The sequence below is a fragment of the Engystomops pustulosus genome, chromosome 7 (genome assembly GCF_040894005.1).
Source record: "Engystomops pustulosus chromosome 7, aEngPut4.maternal, whole genome shotgun sequence".
Classification (NCBI taxonomy): Eukaryota; Metazoa; Chordata; class Amphibia; order Anura; family Leptodactylidae; genus Engystomops; species Engystomops pustulosus.
In genome coordinates this window covers 9,449,852-9,476,963 of record NC_092417.1, presented here as the reverse complement: position 1 = coordinate 9,476,963, position 27,112 = coordinate 9,449,852, and the positions used below count along the sequence as shown (strand labels likewise).

Below are 27,112 nucleotides of genomic sequence, written 5' to 3'. Positions count from 1 at the left end.
AGGCCGATATTGCCTGTTTTCTCACCTAGAAAGATTGGAGTTTGTTATATTTATCACCATTATGCTTCAACTTGAAGAGACAAAATATAATTAAAAATTCTGAAAATATCATTGTATGTTTTATATATATTTAGTTAGCATTTTATTGCATGAAATTTGTATTTGACCAGCTATCAACCAGCAGGAATTCTGGTGTTCTTAGATCCGTTGGGACACATTTACAGAGGTTCTTGCACCAGTTTTCAGTCAGGCTTTGCATGTTCTTTTAGGTACAAACTGTTTGCACACAAAGTGTCAGCACCACAATTGCGCTCTTTTGTGGCACAGCTGCACTAGGCATCTTGCAGCACAAATTAGGGCATGTCCTATGTTAAAGTTGCACCAGAAAAAAGTTGGTGCCCTCTGTCGGGGAAGTGAAGGGAGTGACAGAATCATGAAAAACATGCAACATAAATCCTGAATCTCCTGACTTTGTGGGAATTATGTGTCTCTGAGTTGAAGTGTGCATCTCCATTCTTTGAGGGGAGAAAACCTGTATATAATACATATTTTCTCCTCTGTACATATTCTCAATAAATGTAGGTGATCATGTAGATGATGGTAATCATAACAATCAAACCCTTTGGTGGAGATTGGTTAAAAGTGTCTGTGAGCAAAGTTATTCCAATTGTCCATGGCAACCAATCAGAGCTAAGCTTTCATTTTCTTGCATCAGTTTATAAAATTAAAGCTGAGCTCTGATTGGTTGCTTTGAACTGTTTTCATAGTATCATAGTATATAAAGCTGTAAAACGATGCACATCCATAAAGTCCAACCTATAAGAATTAAACAAATGTTTTGCCCCATAACCCCTGATATTTTTTCTCTCCAGAAAGTCACCCAGGCCTCTCTTGAACATGTACATAGAGCAGGGCCGGATTAAGGTTGGTGGGGGCCCCATGGCGCAAAATCTGGTGGAGGCCCCCACTAAGTGTAGCGTACACACACGTCCTCCTGCTTCCTTTCCACTATCCCAGCAGTAACACAGCTATATACAGCCGCCTCACCCCCATACGTTCTTGTGAATGTACCCTTATACAGACATGTTTATACAATTACCCACATTTATTTACATATACCGACACACACATAAAGTTCTAAACTCATATACTTGCACCCATATATACACAAAAGTATACACTTATACACACACATTTATGCACTCATATACATTTATAAACTAATACACAGAGTATAAACAAACTCATAAAGTATATACACACATACAGCAAATACACACACATTCAGTATATACAGCATTTACACACATATGGGAAATACACACACATTCAGTATATAGAGCATATACATACATTCCATATACACAGTATATACAAAAACCACATCATTCACATATATATAAATGTACACACATATATGCTTATATAAATATATGCGTGTATATACACAGTAGATGCATATATACACAGTATATACACAGTAGATGCATATATACACAGTATATACATATATATACAGTAGATACATAAATACACAGTATATACATATATACACATATACACAGTATATACATATATATATACAGTATATACATATATACACATATACACTGTATATACATATATATATACACAAAAAAACACATATGTATATACTTACCTGTTAGGGTGACCGTGTGACCTGTTTGGGTGGGTGGGGGGTCTTGCCGGTGCTTGTTTGCCAGGGGGGAAGGGGGTGGGTAGTCGCCCGGTTGCTTGTTTAGCTGGGAAGGGGAGGGGGGGTTGGCGGTGAATGTTCGTGCGGGGAGTGGGGGGGAGGTTGAGCGGGGGGAGGGGAGCCGGAGGCGGTGTTGAGCCGGGAGCGTGCGGAGCGGGGAGCTGGGAGCCGGAGGCGGTGTTGAGCCGGGAGTGAGCAGAGCGGGGGGCGGGATTTGTGGGGTTGCTTTTTTAGGCGGGCCTGGAAGCAGTCACCTGTGCAGGGGGGGCGGAGTGGTGCCGAAGGGCAGGTGGCTCGCCATGCAGTAGGATGAGTGGCCGGGCAGTTTATGCAGGGGCTGGAGGGCCGGGGAGGTGCAATTTGGTGGGGGCCCCTAGGGGGGACGAGATGGCGGGGACCCCGGGGCTCGAGCCCCGCCTATAATCCGGCCCTGACATAGAATCCGCCATAACAACCTCCTGCGGCAGAGAGTTCCATAATCTCACTGCTCTTACATTAAAGAATCCTTGTCTATGGCTACTGTTTTGCTCTCAGACATTTTTTATGAATAAGGCACATTGTGCACTATTCACGTTTAATTTTTAAAAAAAATTTAAATAAACATTCCTGAACTATATCGATATTAGCAATACAATTATACTATTTTTTAAAAAATGTCAATTTGATTTATTATTGTTCCAGGTATTAAAACTTGTCTACAAAAATGCCTTCCTGTATAATTAAAGGCTGTCAGCATACATGGAAACAAAAAAATGCAAATGTCATTATGCATGCGTTTCCTAAAGAGAAGACCGCTATTAGACTTTGGCTTTCTCAAGCACCAGAGCATTTTCATAATCTAGAAGAACTAGCTGACAGAATACATGCCAACAAAGCAAATGATGTATATCGCATGTGTTCTAAGCATTTTGCAGATGACCAATATTTTCATGAGAATACCAAACGTCGGCTGCGCCCAAATGCGGTGCCATCAATTTTCCCAATAAAAAAGTCACCTGAGTTAGATGATGATGCTTTCAATAAAAGACCTTTAAAACGCAAGCGCTCATCTAAAAGTTATTCAGAAAAAGGCATGGTAGATATTGGTATAAACACCGATGTGTTTCTCCATAAAATATGCCGTGCTGTTGGGACAGATCCTTCGTATGGAAAAAAGGATGCATCTACACAGACAATGCCCCAGAAAGGCATTTCAAAGGCTTGTATGTGTGATTTACAAAAATCGGATGCACTATTACCAGAAAAAGTCACCACAAGCTTTTCAAATCTTCCACCTATATCCGAAGATACAGATTCTTGGAGCAGCATTGATGAGAGCAGAGAGGAGGTAGATGATACATTATATTTAGAAGACTCTGACCTAGAAGACGAAGATTCCCAGGAATCTTCATCCGATGATGACGATTTGATGGAGGAAGGAAAGTTTGAAGAAATCATCTATGATTCACCTGACCTGGCAAATGAACCAAAATTTATAATCTTTAAAAGCAGTTTGCACAAACTGTTGTCACTGATTCCTTGCCAGTTTACAAAATCCTGCCATTCTAGCCTTACACATGTGCATTTTAAAAAAATAGGTTCAATGCTTATTATTGATGCTCGCTGCACAAATGGACATGTATCAACATTGTGGCATAGCCAGCCGAGTTCCAACCGGTTTCCTATTGGCAATGTTGCCCTGGCTAGCGCTGTTATTTTAAGTGGGTCAAGTTTTTTAAAAGTAAGCAATTTTTTTAATATTCTAAATATCAGTATGATATCTCATTCAACATATTATAGATATCAAAGACGATTTCTATTCCCTACCATACACCATCATTGGCTAACAGAAAAATCTAAAGTAATAGAAAGCTTGAGAAATACACCTATCTGCCTAGTGGGTGATGGCCAGGCAGACAGTCCAGGCTTTTGCGCAAAATACTGCACTTATACCCTGATAGAGGCAAAATCCAACAAAATTGTGGGTTTTAATGTGCAACAAATAATTCCACCAATTACATCTGTTTGCCTTGAAAAAATTGCCTTCCAAAAAACTTTAGAGGACTTACTATCTGAAAATGTGAATGTGAGGATTGTGGCTACCGATCGTCACATGGGAATAAGAAAATTAATAAGAGAAGAGTACAGTCATATTTTGCACCAGTTTGACATCTGGCACGTTGCTAAATCTGTTGGCCAAAAAATTTTATGTGCCTCAAAATTAAAAAACTGTCACGAACTGGCAAATTGGGTTGCACCGGTCAAGAATCATCTATGGTGGTGTGCGAAGCATTGCAATAAGGATCCTAATATGCTTGTTGCCCAGTGGCAGTCTGCAAAATACCATGTGGTTAATGTTCACGAGTGGCCTAATAATGCATTATACCCAAAATGTCACCATGATCAACTTCCTGAGGATACCAAATGGTTAAAAATAAATTCTCTCCCCCATGAAAGATTGAAAAGTGTTATCGATAATCCAACCCTCCTGCGTGATATTCGTCATCTAACATTTTTCTGCCACACAGGAAATTTAGAAATCTTTCACAGTACAACATTAAAATACAGGCCTAAAAGAATTCATTATAATCATGATTCAATGGTTGCCCGAACTGAGCTCTCCGCATTAGATCACAACTATAATGTAGGACGAAGGCAGGCCACAGCAAGGGGCTTTGATGGAGAAGAAAAAGAGAAATATAGAGTGGAGTACTCCAAGGCCAGGCGATCATGGGTTGTGAAAAAATTATACGAGCCAAAATCGAATGAATTTTTAAAACCTATCCTCAATGATGTCCTAGGTGCTGTGGCAGGAGAGAAACTATTTCATTGGGAATCAGCAAGGGGAATTCTTCCTGTAAATATTGCTCCAGTGGAGAAGCCATGCAAAGAGGAGCTTATTCAAAAATTTAAATCACGGTTTTAAATTGTTTTATTGTATGCAATGATAGTTTTTAATATATTTATTGTTGTATGATAATTATAGTGTAAATTATATATTTTATGTGTTGTAATAGATTTATATGTTTTTAGAAGTCATCGTTAGGAGATGGCATGGGGTGTTCATCTTATAATACTGGATGGGGTGTTTATCTGCGAAGATGAAAAAAAAACAGGCAATCTGTTTAGCCTCAGGAAACCTAACTGGTTGAGGTCTTTAGTAACAACCTATTGGGGCCTATTTTTTTGGAATGGTGGGTAGGCAGGTAGTGGGACCTGCCATTCCCTCCCCACTCCAGTAAGGGGTAGGATAAGTGTGTGTACCTTATAAGACTTTTTCACATGTAAGTTTAATTTAACATTTTCGGTTTGCTCTTTATTTATAGTGGTTAATAATACAATACGATACAAATGTTTATCTTTTATACACAGTGTTCAGGCAAATTGTTACAAACAGATAGGGCTACAGGTTCAGTAACATACACGTTACATTGGGATGGCAAGACTACATTTAATTTGCTTCTTGCTTAGGTTCTTAGTTACATACATACAATATTGACATATATGATCGTAAGGCAATACTTGTTGTAACTTACATCTGTCTGTTGCTCCTGCGCATCCTGCGCATCTGTTGACAGCGCATCAAGCTGGCTGTCAACCATGAGCTCATAGATAAAGTGCATCACTCCCATACAGGGCGATACGTTACCGTGGTGGTGGGGAGGCATGGAAGATTTGGGATAGGGCGGGGGGGGGGGGTGCAGAGGTGATAGTTCTGGGCTTTCTGGTACAAGAACTTACATTCCAGAGTCAGAATCAGGTGCCGTGTGCAGCCAGGTTATGGTGCCCTAGTGCACTTGAGGTTTAACACTTCAATGATGCCTGGGGTTTGGGTGGACGTAAGGCCTGTGCTGGCGCTTTTGTTGTGGCATCGGTGTTCACAGTCACTTTTGGTCATTGGTGCTCCCATTCAGATAATGTTTCTGGTGGTATTGGTTCCAGTTGGTTGCGAGGTTTGGTGGAGGGGGCATTGCGCTTGTTTAGTCCATTTTAATTGATGGTACGTGTGGGGACTGTAGGTGGTGTGAGTCCATTGATAGGCGTAAATTATTATGCGACATGACCAACTTGGCGTTCCTTAGAGGGCAGTCATTGTGCGGCCAGTTTGTGGCCCCTGGTCATCTTCTCTACCCCATTTTTGCTGGTTACGGGGCAGAGGGGATGGAGCCCGAGGCTCAGCAGCCACCATACATGCCCTGTGGTACTTGGCCCTTTAAACCAGCACTGCAGCTATCTCTGCTGATCGTGTTCTCCTTACTTGTCACTGGATGATATGCTGTGTGCCAGCTGAACCTAACCACTCCGCTTGAGTGGCGGGCTGCCCACTTGTTAATGGTGCAGGAGGTTTGTCAGGTTAAGGAGTGCCGCTGGTTGGTGGCGTTGCTCCATCCAGAGGGAGCAGGGTCCACTGTCACTCCAGTCTGCTGCAGAGTTGAGAGAAGACTGCTATGATGCTTGTAAAATGTGCATATACACTGACATATACATATGTTCTCAAGGAATGGAAGTGGTTCTTTTGCCTCTTGTCATTGTTTATGTCAACAGAGTTGAGAAGGCTATAAGATACTCACTAAGATGCTCACTATGGGAGAAGAAAGGGGCACAAAAATTGGAACATTTTTTCCTTTACAAAATATATTGCAAAGTTTACTATTATCACCTGCACTTGGGTTGTAATTATGTGCAGACACAATTTTTATGTTCTACATTTAGGTTTTGTCTTGTTATATACCAGTGTACTAAATGTTTTTTCAATTGTTTACTATTATTTAAAATATATAGCGGTCGACCTTTAAAACAATGTTGCCTGTGACATATTCCTAATTATTGAGGACTATTGTGTCAGCTTTGCTAAACTTATACACTATCTACAGATTTTTAGAGGTCAACTATTTTCTCTCATTCCGTTTACAAGGAAATCTACCATCAAAATTAATCATGATATACCAGGAACACTTACTCATAGATCCAGGCACTGTGACTGTGGTAATCATCTTATATTTGTTATCTGTGGTCTCCTACCTTCTAATATCAACTTTTATAATTATGAGCTATAAGTGTCCCTGCGGGAGTTACCAGAGAACCTCTGTGCTGTAGCTTTACAGGCTGTTACACTGTGAATGAGCACTTCCCTCCTCCTACTGTGTGATATTACATCAGGCAAAGGAAGGGGGAAGTGCTGAGGGATTATATTATAGTGTGACAGCCTGTGGAGCTACAGCATGGAGGAGCTCTGTAAAAATCCCCATCTATCGTTGGCATAAATATAAAAGTTCATTTTAGATGGAAGATTACCACAGTCCCTGTGCCTGGATCTATGAGTAAGTGCACTTTATTTTATCATGATGGATTTTGATGGTAGATTTCCTTTGAATGGACAGAGCATAGGAGTGGACAACCACCTGTGGTGTAATGTACCCTCTTTGTGATTGCCAGTCAAACCAAAACTATTCTTACTAAATGTTTGAATATTTATGTGACATGTATCCGATCACAACCCGGTAATAAAGTTTTATTATTAAACAATATTGCACACTTTGTTATCACAATTGTTACCCTTCACTAACAATTACAGCTAAAATATGGTCTAGAATATTTTTAAATATAAATTTGCATATTATTACACTATAGGTTAAAATATATATTGGAAACACCACAAGAGTATAAAATAGAAGAGACTATAAAATAAATAAACAGAAACTTATGTAGAATCTTAACACATTTTATTTAAAAATTTTAACATAAAAGTGTCATGCAAAAACATATCAAACCAGCCTCAGAAGTTTAGGTCCATATCAAATAAATCTGGATTAACATCAAAGTAATATTGGAAACCTGTGTATTGTCCATTTGGATCTGGGTAAAGGTCTCTGATTTTGCATATGACACATGCTGGAATAGGGACTCTGTTATGTTTCCCCAAAATGCCATGTACCCACATGGTGAAACAGCGATATGAGGCCAGACGCAATGCTCTGTGTGGAAGAATAAAAGTTAAAATATTAAATTGTATTAAAACATCAAATAATAAGCATAACATATATTGAAAGAACTACAAATAATTTTATTCCATAATAATTACTTACCGGTTATCATTTATGTCATAATAATGGCGATGTTGGGGTCTGAGGAAGGTGATAAACCTTTGCAAGTGTTCTTTTAAAGTACACTGCTCTATGAAGCCAGCATTTTCAGTAATACATTTTTCATTTACACATGGAAGTTCGTGTAATTCCTCAGATTCTTTGCAACAAAAACTTTCAGATACACTTGGCATAGTGTGACAAAGGGTACAGGAACACCAGGCTGTGCCAAGAAGTCTTCCTTCAGGATCCCCCTCTGGTTCTGGTCTTTCTTCCCCAGGGCCCCAACGAGGATCATTTTGGAAGCAATGTCCATTATCTGAATCCCCTTGGTCAGGTGTATCACATAGACTTGATATTAGCCACTGTAGTTCCTAAAAAAGACAAATAAATAAAAATTTAAAATAGATTTTTATTATCATTTAAATTGTAGCCCTGTAGCTTTGAGGATCAACTGCCAGTCATACACAGGGTTCTGTGGGTAAAATGAAAGTGTGAGTTCATGGTGTAGATGATCACTGTTGTGATGTTTGTACTGGCTTCTAAACATCTGCCTAATAAAAATTGTTAGTTTGAAATTTTATGCTCCACAATCAGGTTGTGTTGCAACATTACAAGCCAATAAGGCATCTTTCTCCCATATGAAGAGACAATTTTCCCAGAAAGGTAATAATACTCCTATTTTTGGGGAGTATTTTTAGCCGAGGAGGAGTATTACATTTCCAGTATTACAAATATGGGCAGTGGTTACCCAGTGCACGGTGTATGGGCAGTGTGCACTGAGTGTGCGGTGTATGGGCAGTGGTTACCCAGTGTACGGTGTATGGGCAGTGTGCATTGAGTGTGCGGTGTATGGGCAGTGTGCATTGAGTGTGCGGTGTATGGGCAGTGTGCATTGAGTGTGCGGTGTATGTGCAGTGTGTACTCACTGCAGTGTGTACACACTGCACATACACTGTACACTCAGTACACACTACACACACACTATACACTCAGTACACACTGAACACACACTTAGCATACATTGCACATACACTATACACTCAGTACACACTGCACATACACTGTACACTCAGTACACACTACACACACACTATACACTCAGTACACACTGAACACACACTTAGCATACATTGCACATACACTATACACTCAGTACACACTGCACATACACCGTACACACAGTACACACTGCACATACACCGTACACACAGTACACACTGCACATACACCGTACACTCAGTACACACTGCACCGTACACTCAGTACACACTGCACACACACCGTACACTCAGTACACACTGCACACACACTATACACTCAGTACACACTGAACACACACTTAGCATACACTGCACATACACTATACAATCAGTACACACTGCACATACACCGTACACTCAATACACACTCCACACACACTATACACTCGATACACACTGCACATACACTATACACTCAGTACACACTGAACCAACACTTAGCATACACTGCACATACACTATACACTCAGTACACACTGCACATACACTTAGCACACACTGCACATACACTCAGTACACACTGCACATACACTTAGCACACACTGCGCATACACTCAGTACACACTGCGCATACACTCAGTACACACTGCGCATACACTCAGTACACACTGCGCATACACTCAGTACACACTGCGCTTACACTCAGTACACACTGAGCATACACTCAGTACACACTGCGCATACACTATACACTCAGTACACACTGCACACACACCTAGCATACACTGCGCTCAGTACACACTGCACATATACTATAAACTCCGTACATACTGCACATATACTATAAACTCAGTACATACTGCACATATACTATAAACTCAGTACATATACTATAAACTCAGCACACACTGCACATACACTTAGCACACACTGAACCTACATTATACACTCAGTACACACTGCAAATATTCTGTACATATTGCACATACTCTGTACACACATACTATACACTGCAGATTTACTCACCTGGTCCATTCGCGATCCAGCGACGGGTTCTCAGATGCTGGTTCGTGTCTTCCGGCGATTCACTAAGGTAGTGCGCCCGATTGTCCACCAGGTGTCGCTGCTGCGCTGAAGTCCGTCGGAGTTCACTGAAGTTCACCAAGCTAGCCTGGGTGCAGGTAACTGCATGTCAAGCGACACATTTTTAAAAAAAAATATGGCGGTTTTTTCGAATCCGACAGGTTTTCCGACGGCCACGACCCCCGATTTCTGTCGCGTGCATGCCGGCGCCGATGCGCCACAATCCGATCGCGTGCGCCGAAAACCCGGGGCAATTCAGGGAAAATCTGCGCTAAACGGTAAAATTCGGGCCTTTAGTAAATGACCCCCAATCTGTACACAATGCACATAAACTTAACACACACTGCACATGCACTACGCATGGCATTAATTTTGGGGGGTAGTGGTGTCTCACATAGCCCCTTTAATCTGCTAATTTAACAGCTTTTGTGCAGGAAGCAGATTGGCCTTTCCTATGTGTATTGTAGCTCAGCAGCCATCTCAATAAATGGGCACTAACCTGCTATAGCCCAGCACTACCACTGCACAGTAGATGAAATTGTGTGCTTCTTGTTCAGTAAAATGAGCTATGAATCTAACAATCTGCTATTAAAGGGGTTTTCCCACAAATCGAGTTAGGTCCGATCCACAGGATCAGCAAGTTAGGCTCGATCCTGTGGATAGGGCCTAACTTTGAATCGTGGAAAAAACCCCTTTAAACTCTAGCATCATATGAAGAAGCATAAATATCAATTACCGCATCATATTCTGGACCGTGGCCAGGGTCTTCCTCGCTTGATTCCCCTTGCTGAGACAGCTTGAAGATGTAGTTAAAAGAATAGACATTTAGTTAATTTAATAATCAAACTTACATGACAAATTACTCAAAAATGTTTTCATTTACCTGTAAAGAAGAAATTGTAGTTTCTGATATGGTCAAAGATTCTTCATCATCCGTGTAATAATTTTGACTTGTTGCCTTCAAAAAATGATTGCATATGGCATGATGTAAACTAAGTGGTAATAGATGTGTAAGATAGAAAACAAATGATGTAGAGCGGCAACATGTAGAGGTAAAGCGGGTGCAGGTCTTAAAAAAGGTTCTGACACAAACCCCATTCAGCTGTAGCAAGTGAGGAAGCAGCACTCCAAGGAAAAAAAGTAGATTTTTATTCCACCATCAAACAGCAACGTTTCACCTTTTCCATAAAGACATTATCAAGCATGCTATTATCTAGAATGCACGCATGGGAAAATATAGTATAAATCCTAAAAACACACCTGTAAACACAGCCCAACAAGAAGCATGTAACAAGAGGTACTGATTGTACTGGGCCCAATAGTAGCATGTTTCTTTTATGATACAAAAGGAAACAGCAACAAAGTACCTGAGTGCCTAAAATGATACAAAGTGAAACAAGTGCTATCTAGTGCCTAAAATGATACAAAGTGAAACAAGTGCTATCTAGTGCCTAAAATGATACAAAGTGAAACAAGTGCTATCTAGTGCCTAAAATGATACAAAGTGAAACAAGTGCTATCTAGTGCCTAAAATGATACAAAGTGAAACAAGTGCTATCTAGTGCCTAAAATGATACAAAGTGAAACAAGTGCTATGTAGTGATAGCACTTGTTCACTTGTTTTTGAATGAATAAAAATAAATGCTTTTTTTGTGAAATTTATGGATTGGCCGTTTTTCGTGCATTCCTTTCTCTCTCTTTATTCATTGAACAGAATTGTGTGTGAGTGAAAAAGGGACACAGAAGTGTGATGTGAAGCATTGATAGGTGTATATGATAAATCCTGATGAATCTGACTGGGGTTGTGCCGCCAACATTTCTTCACAAGGTCTAACCTGATGTAGAAAAGTGCCTTGACCTGCACTAGAAACAAGCGCAGATTAGGGATAGTGTGCTGGGCCACTGAGCTGCTGGCAGTGCTCGCCTTTGCACATGTGGAGGTAGCATAAGAGCATAAAGGCACAATTTTCATCCATATGCATGAACTACTCCTAATTCAAGGCTTGATTTCAGTCACACAAGCTCTGATAAATCCCCCCTCAATGTTTTTGACTTTGTACCTCTTGAGATACCTATGTATATTGCTTGTTTGTGCTGCTGTGGTAGATAGATGGATAGATATGAGATAGAATGAATATACATGAGAAAGATGATAGAAAAATATAAGATAGGTAAAGGATTTATACATAGGGGCATATTTATCATATGCTCTACTCGGCCGGCCACCCCCCCCCCCCCCCCTTCACCCCACTGCGTGAAGGTGGCGGATTGGGGCAAATAATCGCAAGTGCTAGCAATAAGCTAGCGTTTGCAATTATTTCAGGCGAGGCGCAGAGGTCCTGATAAATATCCCCCATAGATATCATACAGATAGATAGCTTATAGATATATGTGAGGAGAAAGGAGAGAAATATGAGATATATAGACAATAGATAAATAGGTATGAGAGAGATAGGCTATAGGTATATATTAGTAGATAAATATAAACAAGATACACAATAGATAAAAATATAGGTAGATAGATAGAAAGAGATACTTAGATAGAAAAGAAAAGGATAGACATGGACAGATACGAGAGATAGATATTTAGATATGAGAGATGAATAGAAAAATAGGCTCATTTATAAAAACTCTCACAGAAAACCTTTCTATATTGCCCATAGCAGCAAGTCTGCGCTCAGCTTCCATTTTAAATCTTCTCAGGAGAAATGATAGATGAGCTGTGATTGGTTGCTATGGGCAGCATGGAGACAGTATTTATAGATGAGATCTCTGAGGTAATGAGATTTTCTGAGGTAAAGGTTATTGAGTTTATGTAACCATTTGTTTTCTTATTTACAAGAATGAAAAAGGACAGGGAATAGAGTGTTAGGGCTTTGGTAGAGGGAATAATATGGACACACACCATGTTTACTGGAATCCTGCTGAGGTGGTTATCAGTAACTACAGGAACTATTTTACCACAGCAGGTGGAAGGAGCCTCTGCAAGCAGTGAGCACACAGCTGAGGGAAGGCCAATGAGAGAGAGGCCGCTGCAAAGCAGTCTGGGACTTGTGGTAAAACTGCCTCTCTCAGTGCTGCGCACTCAACTCCTAGGCCCCTCCCCCATTGGTTTATGTATAGAATAGAAGAGGGGCTAAATAAGCATCAGTAAAACAAATTGAAAGGTCATTATATACAATATGTCCATTATGAATATCTTTTCTAACTAATTATAGCACTCTGGGCGCATTAAAAAAAAAAACTGCGTCATGGCATAACCCCTTTAAGGAAATCCTCAGTGTCAGAGCATGCTCTCCATAACCTAGTGAACTCACCAGCAGGTATGGCTTTCTAAGTGTGGTCAGGGTGGTTGCTGGTGGCATTCAGTATAGTATTTCCTGAGGTGCTTTTCCTAAATAGAGTAGTAATAACGTTCTTCCTGGTTGCACAACCTCTCAGAGATAGAGATTTTCTTTTTTTGTACACATTCGTTTAATTTTTGAAAATTTATTAAAACACAATAAAAAATGTATAAATTTGGTATCACCGCGATCGCACCGTACCAAAGAATAAACTAGACGTGTTATTTGGAGCGCAGAGTGAAAGTCGTAAAAACTGAGCCAACAAGAACGTGACGCACACACGGTTTCTTTTTTCAATTTTTCCACATTTGGAATTTTTTTCCGGCTTCCCAGTACACGGCGTGTTGTACTAAATAACATCACGGGAAAGTAACATTTGTTACGCACAAAATAAGTCCTCACACAGCTCTGTACACGGAAAAATGAAAAAGTTATGGATTTTTGAAGATGGAGAGCGAGAAATGAGCAAAAATACCCTGCGCCCTTGAGGGGTTAAATTCTTACCTACAAAAGGACATGATTCCTTGTGGTCTTTGAATTAAAAAGAGACCAACAACAATTTATAAGAAGAATATGTGATATCCTGGGACAAAACCTTATCTGAATGCTCTTTGTCCCTCATGAGACTCATTGTAAAAGAGAAAACAATCCAAACTCCAAACATTAAGGCTACATTCACACTACAGTATGGGGGACGTATATACGGCCGATATACGTCCCCCATACACTTCTATGGGCTCACAGCCCTGTACGGGAGCGGTACGGTGCAGCACACGTGCGGCACCGTACCGCTCCGTAGCCCGGGGAAAGATAGGACATGTCCTATCTTTCCCCGTATTACGGCGCCGTGCGCCATTACTTTCTATGGAGAGGGGCGGGGGTGAGCTGCGCTCACCTCCTCCTCCTCTCCCCGCACTGCCGAGTGCCCGCCGTGCCACGGTGCGGCGGGCTCACGGCAGTGTGAATTTAGCCTAAGAGATGAAATTAACCAGGAGGAATTAAGTCTGAATATGCACAAAGACATCCCAGAACTTAATGAATTGAAAGGCAACCTGTGCAAAACAATGGAGAAAACAGAAACACATATAATAGAAACTAAGAAAAAAAAAGTTTCTAAGGGATACAGAGGACTATACCAATGGATTTATATATACAAAACGTCCATCAGATTTTGTCACTCCTTGTACTATTTTGAAAAAAAGATCTAAAAAACGTTATAAGAACAAACCCTCTACACCCAAAGTTTCCTTCAGTTCTTCTGAATTTGACTGAAAAACTGAGGAGAGCAGGGCACAAGCACACGCTTCAGATCTGGACAGAGACTATCCAACCAGGAGCAAAGAGAAGGGACACAATTGATTTCTTCATGTTCAGCAGTGGACAAGTTACAGAATGTTAGCAGCTTTTTGAATCGCTCTGCCTTCTGCCTTTTTTCTCCAGATCAAATAAGCACATTAGAAAGAGGTTTGAATTTTGTGCCGTCCAGAAAATTTGACATATTGGATGCGAATCGATTTGTCAGATCCTTGACTATCAAACAACATTTTTTGAGTGTGTGGATAATGGTGAGGTACAGAGTTCATCTCATATTCATATAAACGAGTATATTGATTTATCTTTTCCTGATCAGTGCACTCTGCTGAGTTTGAATAGTTTAGGGACTGTAACTGAAATAGAAAGACATATACATACAGGCCCAGTTAAAACTTCTTCAAGTCACAACTGGAAGAAATGATACAAGAAGGGGTGGATTTGGTTATTATTCCGGAGAAGGATCAAAATTATTTGTGTCCTCCTTTTCCGGTTACACCAATATTCCATGGGTTGCCAAAGGTGCACAAAGACGTCTATCAACCACCTTTAAGGCCGATAATATCAGGGATTGTCTCACTTAATGAACATTTGTGTGAGTGGCTAGACACATTGTTGCAATCTTTGGTAACTAAACTAAGGGGATATTTAAAAGAAAGTAAAGAAGTGCTCAAAACTTTTGACAAATTCACCTGGCAAAATAGCTATAGTTGGGTCACATGCGATGTGAGTGCTCTTTATAGCCCACAATTTCTTTTCATTTTATGGCTCCTTCTTCCTCCAGATCAAGGGGGCTCCAATGGGGGACCAATTTTAGCCCTCATTGGTGAACCTTTTTATCGCATGGTGGGAGGAGGAGTTCATCTATTCAGATCAGAATGTTTTTGGGGGAAGCAATGCCTGGTACGGGCGGAACATGGACGACATACCGATTGTGTTGTTGGGTGGTGTATCGTCCGTGCCAGGCTTTGTGTCCTACCTCAATATGAATTTACATTTCACTTACAATGTGGAAATCCTTTCTTGATATTTCTTTTGAGAGGTTGTGCAACCAGGAAGAAAGTTATTACTACTCTATTTAGAAAAAGCACCTCAGGAAATACTGTACTGAATGCTACCAGCAACCACCCTGACCACACTTAGAAAGCCATACCTGCTGGAGAGTTCACTAGGTTAAGGAGAGCATGCTCTGACACTAAGGGTGCGGTCACATGTCGCGTTTACTGCATGCGTTTAAAAACACATTGCTACAGCTGAAGGGAGATTTGCCTAATTAAACAGCTGTTAACGCTTGCATTGTTTCAGTATATACATTTTCCATGAAGATATTAATATTTGTTCATCTGTTTACCCCAATATGTCATTTGTGTCAGAGATTATTATCTCCACATCAATGGTTAAAGTAAAAGCTATAACTCATCTTCTGATGCAATATTTCATTGTTTTCTGTCAGAAATACAGATTTCCTTACCTTTTTGGATGATCAACAGATCATTGAAAATCGGCAGTTGAACTTGCTTTTGATATGTTCACATAATTATATGTAGATAATGCAGGACTTGATTTTTTTTTTTGCTTTTATATAAGAAGAAATGTATATATTTACAATGTTGTTACAGATTTAATGCTGTGTTGGGCATTTTCCCTTCTGGTGAATCACAGCCTTAACAGGACACGCCCCCAATACAGGGATTGGCTGTTTGTTTCAAAATCTTACTGTGTCATACAGAGATTACAGAGGTAAGCTCCAGCGAGGATCCAAAAATGTGGGAAGTCAAGAAAAAATATATATATGAAAAAATCAAAAAAATATAAGCATAAAAACTAACTTTTAATTCATAAGGTTAAAAAACCATGTGCACATGGGAAAGAAAAAAGCCATGACACGTTTCAGAAGTCAATCCTTAGTCATACTGGCGTGTGTGCATGTGGGAACTTGGGGCATTTAAAGTCTAAATGGAAACACCCGGTATGCATGAGAAGAAGGAAGTGACATCATGAAGACACAGTATAAGGGAAAGAGGGAAAACCCGATGTGGACAGAAAATGTTTACAGATGGAAACAAATTGTAAACAATGAAAAAATCTAAAAAGATCAGGCAAATCTTAAAAATGCGGTAGGTATGAACTTAATAGAAATGACATAGTAGAGACACAGTATAAAACAAAGAAAGGGGAAACCCGATATGGAAAGAAAATGTTTACATGTGTAAACAAATTGTAAACAATGAAAAAATCTAAAAAGATCAGGCAAATCTTGGAAATGCGGTAGGTATGGACTTAATAGAAATACATGAGGTCAGATCGCAAGTTTAAACCATGTGGATGGCTAGTATTTAAAGTATGTGGATGGCTCTTTTACACATATGTCGGCATCGGTTATCGAAAAAGTTCCCCCACCTAAAAGAGGAGGCGATTGGCGCAAAACCCTACTTATTAGAGAGGCTTTTTGGATACTTACTTTAAATACTAGCCATCCACATGGTTTAAACTTGCGATCTGACCTCATGTATTTCTATTAAGTCCATACCTACCGCATTTCCAAGATTTGCCTGATCTTTTTAGATTTTTTCATTGTTTACAATTTGTTTCCATCTGTAAACATTTTCTGTCCACATCGGGTTTTCCCTCTTTCCCTTATACTGTGTCTTCATGATGTCACTTCCTTCTTCTCATGCATACCGGGTGTTTCCATTTAGACTTTAAATGCCCCAAGTTCCCACATGCACACACGCCAGTATGACTAAGGATTGACTTCTGAAGCGTGTCATGGCTTTTTTCTTTCCCATGTGCACATGGTTTTTTAACCTTATGAATTAAAAGTTAGTTTTTATGCTTATATTTTTTTGATTTTTTCATATATATATTTTTTTCTTGACTTCCCACATTTTTGGATCCTCGCTGGAGCTTACCTTCGTTTGTTCTTCCACATTGTCTCGGAGCGGCCCGACTTCTTTGCTCCGTGCGCCTGATCCTCATATGGCCTCCTACATGTCGGTGAGCTGAAAGAAAAACTTTATTTCCTTTTGTTTTATACAGAGATTACACCATGATTAAGAGAACGTGGTGCTCGAAACGCATAGGTCAAGTCTCTGACATGTTTCCTGTTATTTCAAAATGAAGAAATAAAGAATACATTGCTTTTCAAGAAGTGCTGCGGTCCCTTGTTACTTTGGCGTATCACACATGATATGATTAGATACAAAACTCAGACAGTATGTCACATAAAAGGATTAAAAACATCTTAGCAGTATCACAAATAATAGGATTAGATACACAGCTCAGCATACAGAATCACACAGAATTGGATTTAATACACAGTTCCAATACTATGTAATACTGTCTGCTGAGCTGTGTATCTAATCCTCTCCTGTGTGATACTGTCTGCTGAGCTGTGTATCTAATCCTCTCCTGTGTGATACTGTCTGCTGAGCTGTGTATCTAATCCTCTCCTGTGTGATACTGTCTGCTGAGCTGTGTATCTAATCCTCTCCTGTGTGATACTGTCTGCTGAGCTGTGTATCTAATCCTATCCTGTGTGATACTGTCTGCTGAGCTGTGTATCTAATCCTTTCCTGTGTGGTACGGTCTGCTGAGCTGTGTATCTAATCCTTTCCTGTGTGGTACGGTCTGCTGAGCTGTGTATCTAATCCTTTCATATGCGATACCCTCTAGTACAGTATTCAAAGCTCTGTGACCTCTGGGGGGCGCTGTAGTCAGCTCCTAATAATGAGATGATTCTGTATCTTCCTCTCCTCTATATTTATGGCAGAGGGTTATTATAGGATTTCTGGACTTGGTTCCTGTATACATTGTATATCTATAGATTATTAGGGAGAATCTTCCGGAAATAACAGACACAGGAGAGGATTAGATACACGGCTCAGCAGTCAGTATCACACAGGAGAGGATTAGATACACGGCTCAGCAGTCAGTATCACACAGGAGAGGATTAGATACACGGCTCAGCAGTCAGTATCACACAGGAGAGGATTAGATACACGGCTCAGCAGTCAGTATCACACAGGAGAGGATTAGATACACGGCTCAGCAGTCAGTATCACACAGGAGAGGATTAGATACACGGCTCAGCAGTCAGTATCACACAGGAGAGGATTAGATACACGGCTCAGCAGTCAGTATCACACAGGAGAGGATTAGATACACGGCTCAGCAGTCAGTATCACACAGGAGAGGATTAGATACACGGCTCAGCAGTCAGTATCACACAGGAGAGGATTAGATACACGGCTCAGCAGTCAGTATCACACAGGAGAGGATTAGATACACGGCTCAGCAGTCAGTATCACACAGGAGAAGGATACAAAGTGTCTATTACCCAGAGAATCTTCATTATATCTTATACTTACTGTAATCTCTCCAACCTGCGGAGACCGGACAGCGCTTCCAGCAGGACACTGAGGTCAGGACCAGACAGGTGGTTACCAGACAGGGCAAGTGTCTTCAGGTCCGGATTATTCCTTATTACAGAAGCCAACGGGACGCAGGACGTGTCTGGGAGATTATTATAACCCAAACTGAAAGAATAAGAGGAGATGTGAGGGACATATCAGCAGGCAGGAAAGGATTGGATACACAGCTCAGCAGTATCACACAGGATAGGATTAGATACACAGCTCAGCAGTATCACACAGGATAGGATTAGATACACAGCTCAGCAGTCAGTATCACACAGGAAAGGATTGGATACACAGCTCAGCAGGCAGTATCACACAGGATAGGATTAGATACACAGCTCAGCAGACTGTATCACACAGGATAGGATTAGATACACAGCTCAGCAGTATCACACAGGATGGGATTAGATGCACAGCTCAGCAGTATCACACAGGATGGGATTAGATGCACAACTCCAATCCTGTGTGATACTGTTTGCTGAGCTGTGTATCTAATCCTCTCCTGTGAGATACTGTTTGCTGAGCTGTGTATCTAATCCTCTCCTGTGTGATCCTCTCCGGTGAGCTATGTATCTAATCATCTCCTGTGCGATACTGCTGAGCTGTGTATCTAATCCTCTCCTGTGTGATACGGTGTACATGATATATGTATGATCACACCTGGGGACCCTCTTATCTACTGTTCCGGGGTCTTCAGTTGATGCTTTTCCCCTCTTCTGTTATTTGTAGATATTTTTGTGATTATTTTAAGTCTCTTGATAATGAAAAGGAGAAAAATCTTCCCTGAAATGTGTTTATGTCCCAGCGGCTGATTTCTACTAGAAGTGCCCCCGGGACTATGCCTCTTCCTTACATGTAATGTGTATCGGGTAGGTACCTGGACCACCTACCTTCCTACTCAGGGACACTAAAGATTTTGGGGCCCCTGACTGGGAGATGCTGGGGGCCCCCTGGCCCCGCGCTGCTTGTATATTTGACATTATGGTCCTACATTATCACACAGTGTTGTCAGGGGGTTATATATACGGCGCCCCCAGAGGTGATGGGGAATAACTCTGCACCTTCCTGTCCTGTAAGACTTTGGGTGCTGGAGATGATATGTGGGTGCGGGGCTCGTCATCCTGCGATTATTGTAGAAACGCGTCAGGCGGAGGGTGTACAGGCGGAACTTGACAACTGATAAGCAACCTATATCAGTTGATAATAATAGTTCCATTAATCGGCACAGTGCCAGTACCCGTAACAGGATCTAGCACGGCTGCTAGTGATCTAAGCAGCATCGCAGTCAGCATTATAGGGAGATAAAAGTGACTATGATCCGATATTGTGATCAAATTTCCCTATAATAAATGCTGAAAGCCTGAACTCTGTGTATCTTTAGTGGCTGACAAGTGGCCCTTTTTTAAGGTTTCTAAATAAAGTTTATATTTTAAAGTGTTCTATTCAGGCAGAATCAAGTTTTCATACCTAGAACATAAACCTTCTATCTAACTAATTTATGATTAAGTTCTTGAATCCATACTGGAATCACCTGTGAGATCAGCCACCCCAGCAGTGTGGACGCCACCCAAGAGAAGTGAGATTGTGAAAGGAGATGACCTCTTCTCTTGTGCTATAGACTGGAGCTACAAAGGTACCATCTTATCCTTACTATCCTGCCGTATATTGGAACATTGGAGCACATAGAAGAGGAAAAGACTGTATTACTTGATGGAATCAGTATTTAACCTCTTAAGGACTGAACATGCAATAGGTTGCAAATATATTAAGAAGGTTCACAGGCTGAGTCCTCTTCATATACACCGGTTGGGGGGGGGGATTTATCACTTCTTCTATGGCAGTGTTCTGGTGTAGAAGCAGTGAAATAATTGTAAATTCTTGCGCAGTACATGAATTTGCGATTATAAAGGCAACTACGCCACCTCCAAGACATGTGGTCGTGCAGGGCTGTAGAGGGACGCGGCGGCCAGTGGAGTAGGTGGGCACGGGGCGCACCTGAATTCTTTTGAAAAATCCTGCAAACTTTTGTTTGCTGGTTTTTACGCAAAACTACACCAGGTCGGACTTGGCGAAGTTTTGCCCGATGATTGCGCCCATTTGCCACACAGCGCATATTGGGGAAGATTTATCAAGCTGTCTGAAAGTCCGAAAATTTCTAGCTGCCCATGGCAACCAATCACAGCTCAGTTTTCATTTTTCCAGTGCTCATGAATATTTTAAAGGGGAGCTGTGATTGGTTGCCATGGGCAACCAGAAATATTCTGACTTTCAGACAACTTGATAAATCTCCCCCATTGTCTTGTATTGTGTAAATGCAAAACACTGGGTGAGGATTGCCGATCGCATGCTGCTATTGGCTACTGGGGGCCCTCACTGTGGCTATCGGCTACTGGGGGCCCTCACTAACTATTAAGGTCAGGCACTGTGACTAATAGCTACCGGGGGTCATCACTATAACTAATAGCTACTGGGACGCCTGCATGATCCTCAACCAGACTACAAAGCCATCCGCAAAACCATGCAGCACCAGAAGTCACATTAAAAGGACATCTACCACCAGGATGAAGGATTGTACACCAAGCCCACTGACATACTGGTGTGCGCCCCCTCTGGCGGGAGCTGCTCTTCTTTAGCAGTCAAAGGACTTCCATAATTTTATTAAAATCAATTGGGCAACCTGCTTAGATGACCACCTGGAACATTCTGATGATTCAGATTTAATGTGGACATCATCAAAGGCAGTCACGAGGGGCCACATGATCGCCATGTTGCACATATACGTAAAGTTTGAAATACTTCACACCTCCCTGTGCAGGCAGAACAGGCATCTGCTGCCCTCACAGCACCACAGTCTAAACAGGTCTACATGTATGGTAAGAGACTGCTGGAAACCCATGTCCAAGGACAGGCACCCTGTAGTGTTGGATGAGCACAAAAGATATTATAGGAGAGGTAACCTCATGGGTAAACTCCTGGGGTCTTTAACCAAGCCCTGGAGAACTACTAATCCCATTTTCTGCCTGTGAGACCCTTCATCAGTCGGCTAGTTGCAAGCCCCGATGAGATGGGGCTCTGATACATGACTACTTTGAGGACCCTTATCGAGCTGCACCCGCTGATGCTGCTGGCATTGAGGCGTTCTTGGTCTCTTTTTCCTTGCCAGGGGTGACTGACGGGCAGAGGGAGGTGTTGGGGGCCCCCTCTATTCACAGGACAGGACATTTTTAAACAGTATTCATTAAAATGAGTCACTGGCTCATTGTAACGAAACTGCAGATGCCATGCATCATCGGGTATGATGGAGACCTAAGGCTGTCATGGCAACCAATCGGTGCTCCCCGATGATATCCTGGTGAGCGACGATCGGAGCCAAGTTGGTGGCGCCCACGCGCCGCCTTCTTTTAGAGATCGTCCAAAGGCATAAGAAGGGTTAATACCCGCAATCAGTGCTAGCAATTAGCAATATGCAGCAAACCTCACCTCTGTGTGAAGAGGGCTCAGCCTGTGAGGCGCAGGGCGTGAAGAGGTTAAACATTGCTGGTGAAATTCCTGGTTAACTAACATCTTCTCGGTAAATATTAGTTTGGTACATACCTTTGTTATGATTATGTATGATGTGTATACGCCTATTCTGATGTGTATAAAACTCTCTACATATAAAATGTGCTTTTTACTAACCTTAAAGTGTAACCGTCATTCTGAGCAAAAAAAAACTAAAATAAATAATTCTGTTCCAGGTGTCCCTGGGAATCATTCCTCAAAGTATTTTCCCTCTCGGTCCTCATTTAGTACCTTTTTTGGCCCGTAGGAACCATGGTTTCCAGCTCTCAAAAAACTACAATCAGCAAGATGGAGGGGCGGAGCCTCCTGTCACCTCATCACAAGCGCCTGCTACTGGCCAATTACACCAGAGCTATCTATCAATGCATATCCTATATCTCTCTATGTATCTATCCAATAGAGAAAAACGGCAGCACTCCAAAATAGTGAAGTGGCTCTACCCATGGGGCACAGTTAACATTGATAGTGTCTGCTTCACAGAGTCCCATAAGTCTATTATTATTCCGGGGTCTACCTTAGAGTTTGTTTATTTTTTTAGTTGTAGTCTTTCCCTCTTTCAATATGGCGCCCGCGGACACAGTGACGAGGTCCGCGCTTGCGCCGATGACTAGTAAAAACACACCCCTTTGTTTCTCACTAAGCGGAGATACCCTTTTCCAAGATGGCGTCGGTTGAAGCCTAAATAGCTTATGCTCATGCGTGACATGCGCACTTCTGATCTGCTCCCCACTACAGGTCACGGGCATGCGCAGTAGCTCTGCCAAGACGCGATCAGCGTTTGTTATGATTTTTGTAAAGGAGGTTCCACACAGGTGAGATTTTTCACTGATCAGAGGTATAATATGAATTTCTATCACTTTATTATGGTCATATATGTATTTCACTATTGCACATATTGATGTACTGACCTTAAATCAGTGTAATATTGTGAAATGAAGCACGATTGTGTATACTCATGTAATGTTTACTTTTTGTATGATGTCATTGAACTGCGACTATAAATACCTGTATGTATTCAGACACACCTCGCTTGACAAAGGCTGAACAACAGCCGAAACATTGCGGGAGGTGGAATAAACACCAAGTTTTTTCACTATTTTGGAGTGCTGCCGTTTTTCTCTATTGCATATCTACTGGACTCTGACTGGTGAGAGTCAAGGATAGCACCCATTACTTTCGTTCACTAGGACTGTGCTGCTGTTTCTCCGATTTCTATCTATCTATCCATCTATGTATCTATCTATCCATCCATCTATCTATCTATGTACCTACTATCTAAGTAACACTCCAGCACAGCACATGAGGGCAGAGCTTGGAGTCTCTCCTGGCATTTCCTTGTGTGAGGTGATGGGGGCTACAGTTTGTCAGTGTGGATTATTTGTTTATACAGTATACAGGTGTAGGGAAAGATAAGTGTAGGTGTTTGGTTATTACATTAATCAGTGTTCCTGTCAGCACATGACTGCTGCAGACATGAGGTAATCAGCTGTGTGCAGTGAGAGGGGTGTGTGTCTCCTGCCCATAGTCTTCTTTATGAAGACGCAATGTCCATAGTAACAGCTATCTGAGCAGTCACTTCCATCTAGGGCAGTGATGGCGAACCTTTTGGAGATGGAGTGCCCCAGCTACAACCAAAACCCACGTATATGTCACAAAGTGCCAAAATGACAATTTAAGCAGTAACGTGTGGATCCCTGCTGTATCACAGGTTTTAATCGTATTGGCGTCCTGAGTTCACCAATACAATAGAAAGATGATGGAGAAATTTGGATTGTAGCTTCCCTCCAGGGTCCCCTGAAGAGGAAGAATCAGGGGACCCAGAGCAGAGAGTCCTGGGCTGGAGGAAGCCTTGAGTCGTAACTGGCAAACTCTGTGTTGGGGTGAAGGCCTGGGTGCCCACAGAAAGGGCTCTGAGTGCCACCTCTGGCACCCGTGCCATAGGTTCGCCACCACTGATCTAGGGGAAGTCTGCAGAATACAAGAGGAAGGAGCAAGATTTGGGTAACTAATCCAATTGCAAAAGGGCTTAAAATTACCTGCCCTACAACATATCAAAAGTTTTTTGAAATGACGCTTACACTTTAAATCTGTGTTGCTTGCATGTTGCTTGTGAACTTACCTCTCCTTTCTGGGGGTAGGTTGTGTCCTTCCTCATCCAGTAGGATTTCTCCCGGCACAGCGTCACCTAATAAGAAATAAGAGATTTGTAGGACTTTATAGTATGTAGATCAGTGCTGGGTGTACAGATATAATATACATGTGAGATTATACAGGGATATGGACAATGGTCATAACTATAAAGCTGAGAACAATCCCAATGTATCACAAGCCCCACCGATACTAATGCTAAATAAATACACAACAACGACTTTTTAGAACAATTTTGGCCGCGGCGTTTATTATGGGTTACATAAATAACTTAAAAAATAATCAATTCATAAATAAATACTCAAATAAATAAATAATCAATTAAATAAATATTCTTTAAAAACCACCATAACAATTCCAACTCATGTAATATCTCTCAAGTTAAAATTAATAAACCAGTCCACCGCGCAATGACTGGGTGACTAAATCCCATAAGCCTTACCCTGAAAGGGGAAGGCCCTCCCACACCGCAGCCAACAATCAATAACATTATGTAAACCTGTGTTAAAAACCTCAATACCAATATTTGATAAGTGCACCCAATGTAAACGGTAAAAAAAGATATTACCTTCCCAATCCTGATGCCTGACAGGCCACCAAGACTGTGCAGCTATTTGGACATTGAAAAATTAATTATTTTACTATTTCCCCCCCCCCCCCCCGTACTAAAGCTCCTTACAAGACAGGATTAACCTAGGAATTATTTCCGAGAAACAAATGACCACATCTGGAAACATAACTTTCACCAAAGCTAAATCTTTTTATCATATCCCACAGTAAACCAATAGTTCTTCTCTTACCTATGTCATTACTCCATTATGTACTATTAAAAGATCTAGATTAGGAAAAACACCCATCAATGAATGAAACGTAGGTAAAAGATCCACCCACTTCAAACCTCTAACACCATGCCAGAATACAGATTTTTTTTTTTTTTAATGTCAAAGGACAAATTTTCAGAGTAGGGTCTTCGGGCTGATCTCTTCTTGGCCCAATAAGCAAACGATCCATACTGTTTTCTTAATATCTGAAAGATAAAATAACTAGCACAATGCTATATTAGGTCTAACATATAACTTGAACCAGATGGACTCCCATCTTGCAGCTCCTATCTGAATTGAATGGGCCAATCATTTTTCATAGCCGAAACCCCATTTTTTGAAATTTAATTTTTAAACATTTTTTAAGAACCGCATTAAACTGAAAAAGTTACCAGCAGACCATCATTATGTATTAAATACCCTTCACCCTAACACCAATCTACCATCAAACTAACTGGGCATAAAACATTGTCTTATAAACTATTCAATCTGATTGTACATCCACTACCAAACTGATCTGTCCTAGACCTTCTGAGAAACAATTGTATAAAACCCTCTATACATGTCACATCCCTCAATAGCAATCCTGACTGAACTTTCTTATGCCGTCACCTCATTGCTGCAAAGAAAGCTAAAGCAAAAGCTGTTATAAACAGACGAACTTCAAACCCGTCCAAAAAACACCTCGCTTTAACCCCTTAAGGACGCAGGGTATTTTCGCTAATTTCTCGCTCTCCATCTTCAAAAATCCATAACTTTTTCATTTTTTCCGTGTACAGACCTGTGTGAGGGCTTATTTTGTGCGTAACAAATTTTACCTTCCCGTGATGTTATTTATTATTCCATGCCATGTAGTGGGAAGCCGCAAAAAAATTCCAAATGTGGAAACATTGACAAAAAAACTGCATGTGCGTCATGTTCTTGTGGGCTCAGTTTTTACGACTTTCACTCTGCACTCCAAATAACACGCCTACTTTATTCTTTGGTTCGGTGCGATCGCGGTGATTCCATATTTATACAGGTTTTATTGTGTTTTAATAAATTTTCAAAAATTAAACGAATGTGTACAAAAAAGAAAAAAAAAAATTTTGCCATCTTCTGACGCGAATAACTTTTTCATACTTTGGTGCACGGAGGTGTGTGAGGGGTCATTTTTTGCGAAATGAGCCGACGTTCTCATTGCTACCATTTTGAGGTCTGTGCGACATTTGGATAATTTTTTATTACATTTTTTATGTCATCTAAAAAGGTGTAAAAGTCGCGTTTTGGACATTTGGGCGCCATTTGCCGCCCCAGAGGTCACCGCTGTCAATAACCGTTTTTATATTTTGATAGATCGGGCATTTTGGGATGCGGCGATACCTAATGTGTCTGTGATTTTTACTATTTATTATATTTTATATCAGTTCTAGGGAAAGGGGGGTGATTTGAACTTTTAATATTTTATTATTTATTTTAAATTTTTTAAATTTTTTTTTTCTTTTTTTTCCCACTATTTCTTAGACCCTCTAGGGTACATTAACCCTAGATGGTCTGATCGCTCCTGCCATATACTGCGATACTTCTGTATCGCAGTATATGGCATTTCTGCACACTATACATTACAATGAGCCACAGGCTCATTGTAATGAATAGGCAGAAGCCATGTATCCTCGGGTCAAACG

The 27,112-nt window shown here is 41.0% G+C and overlaps 1 protein-coding gene across 3 annotated transcripts in view; it reads right to left on the bottom strand.

The window, feature by feature from the left end:
* Positions 1-27,112, bottom strand: part of LOC140069249 (uncharacterized) — a 159,744-nt gene that overhangs the window by 115,577 nt on the left and 17,055 nt on the right. Inside the window, exons 4-9 of one of the 3 annotated variants that reach the window (XM_072114720.1) lie at positions 24,599-24,664; positions 18,871-19,038; positions 10,729-10,803; positions 10,582-10,641; positions 7,783-8,153; positions 7,390-7,671 (exon numbers count right to left, since the gene is read on the bottom strand). The exons of 1 other annotated variant lie outside the window; for it this stretch is intronic. In XM_072114720.1, the coding sequence (XP_071970821.1) occupies positions 18,986-19,038; positions 24,599-24,664 (119 nt within the window). In that variant the 3' untranslated portion in view covers positions 7,390-7,671; positions 7,783-8,153; positions 10,582-10,641; positions 10,729-10,803; positions 18,871-18,985. Of the gene's footprint in view, positions 1-7,389; positions 7,672-7,782; positions 8,154-10,581; positions 10,642-10,728; positions 10,804-11,105; positions 12,064-18,870; positions 19,039-24,598; positions 24,665-27,112 lie in introns of those variants that run through there. One more of the 3 variants, XM_072114719.1, reaches the window with a different exon arrangement.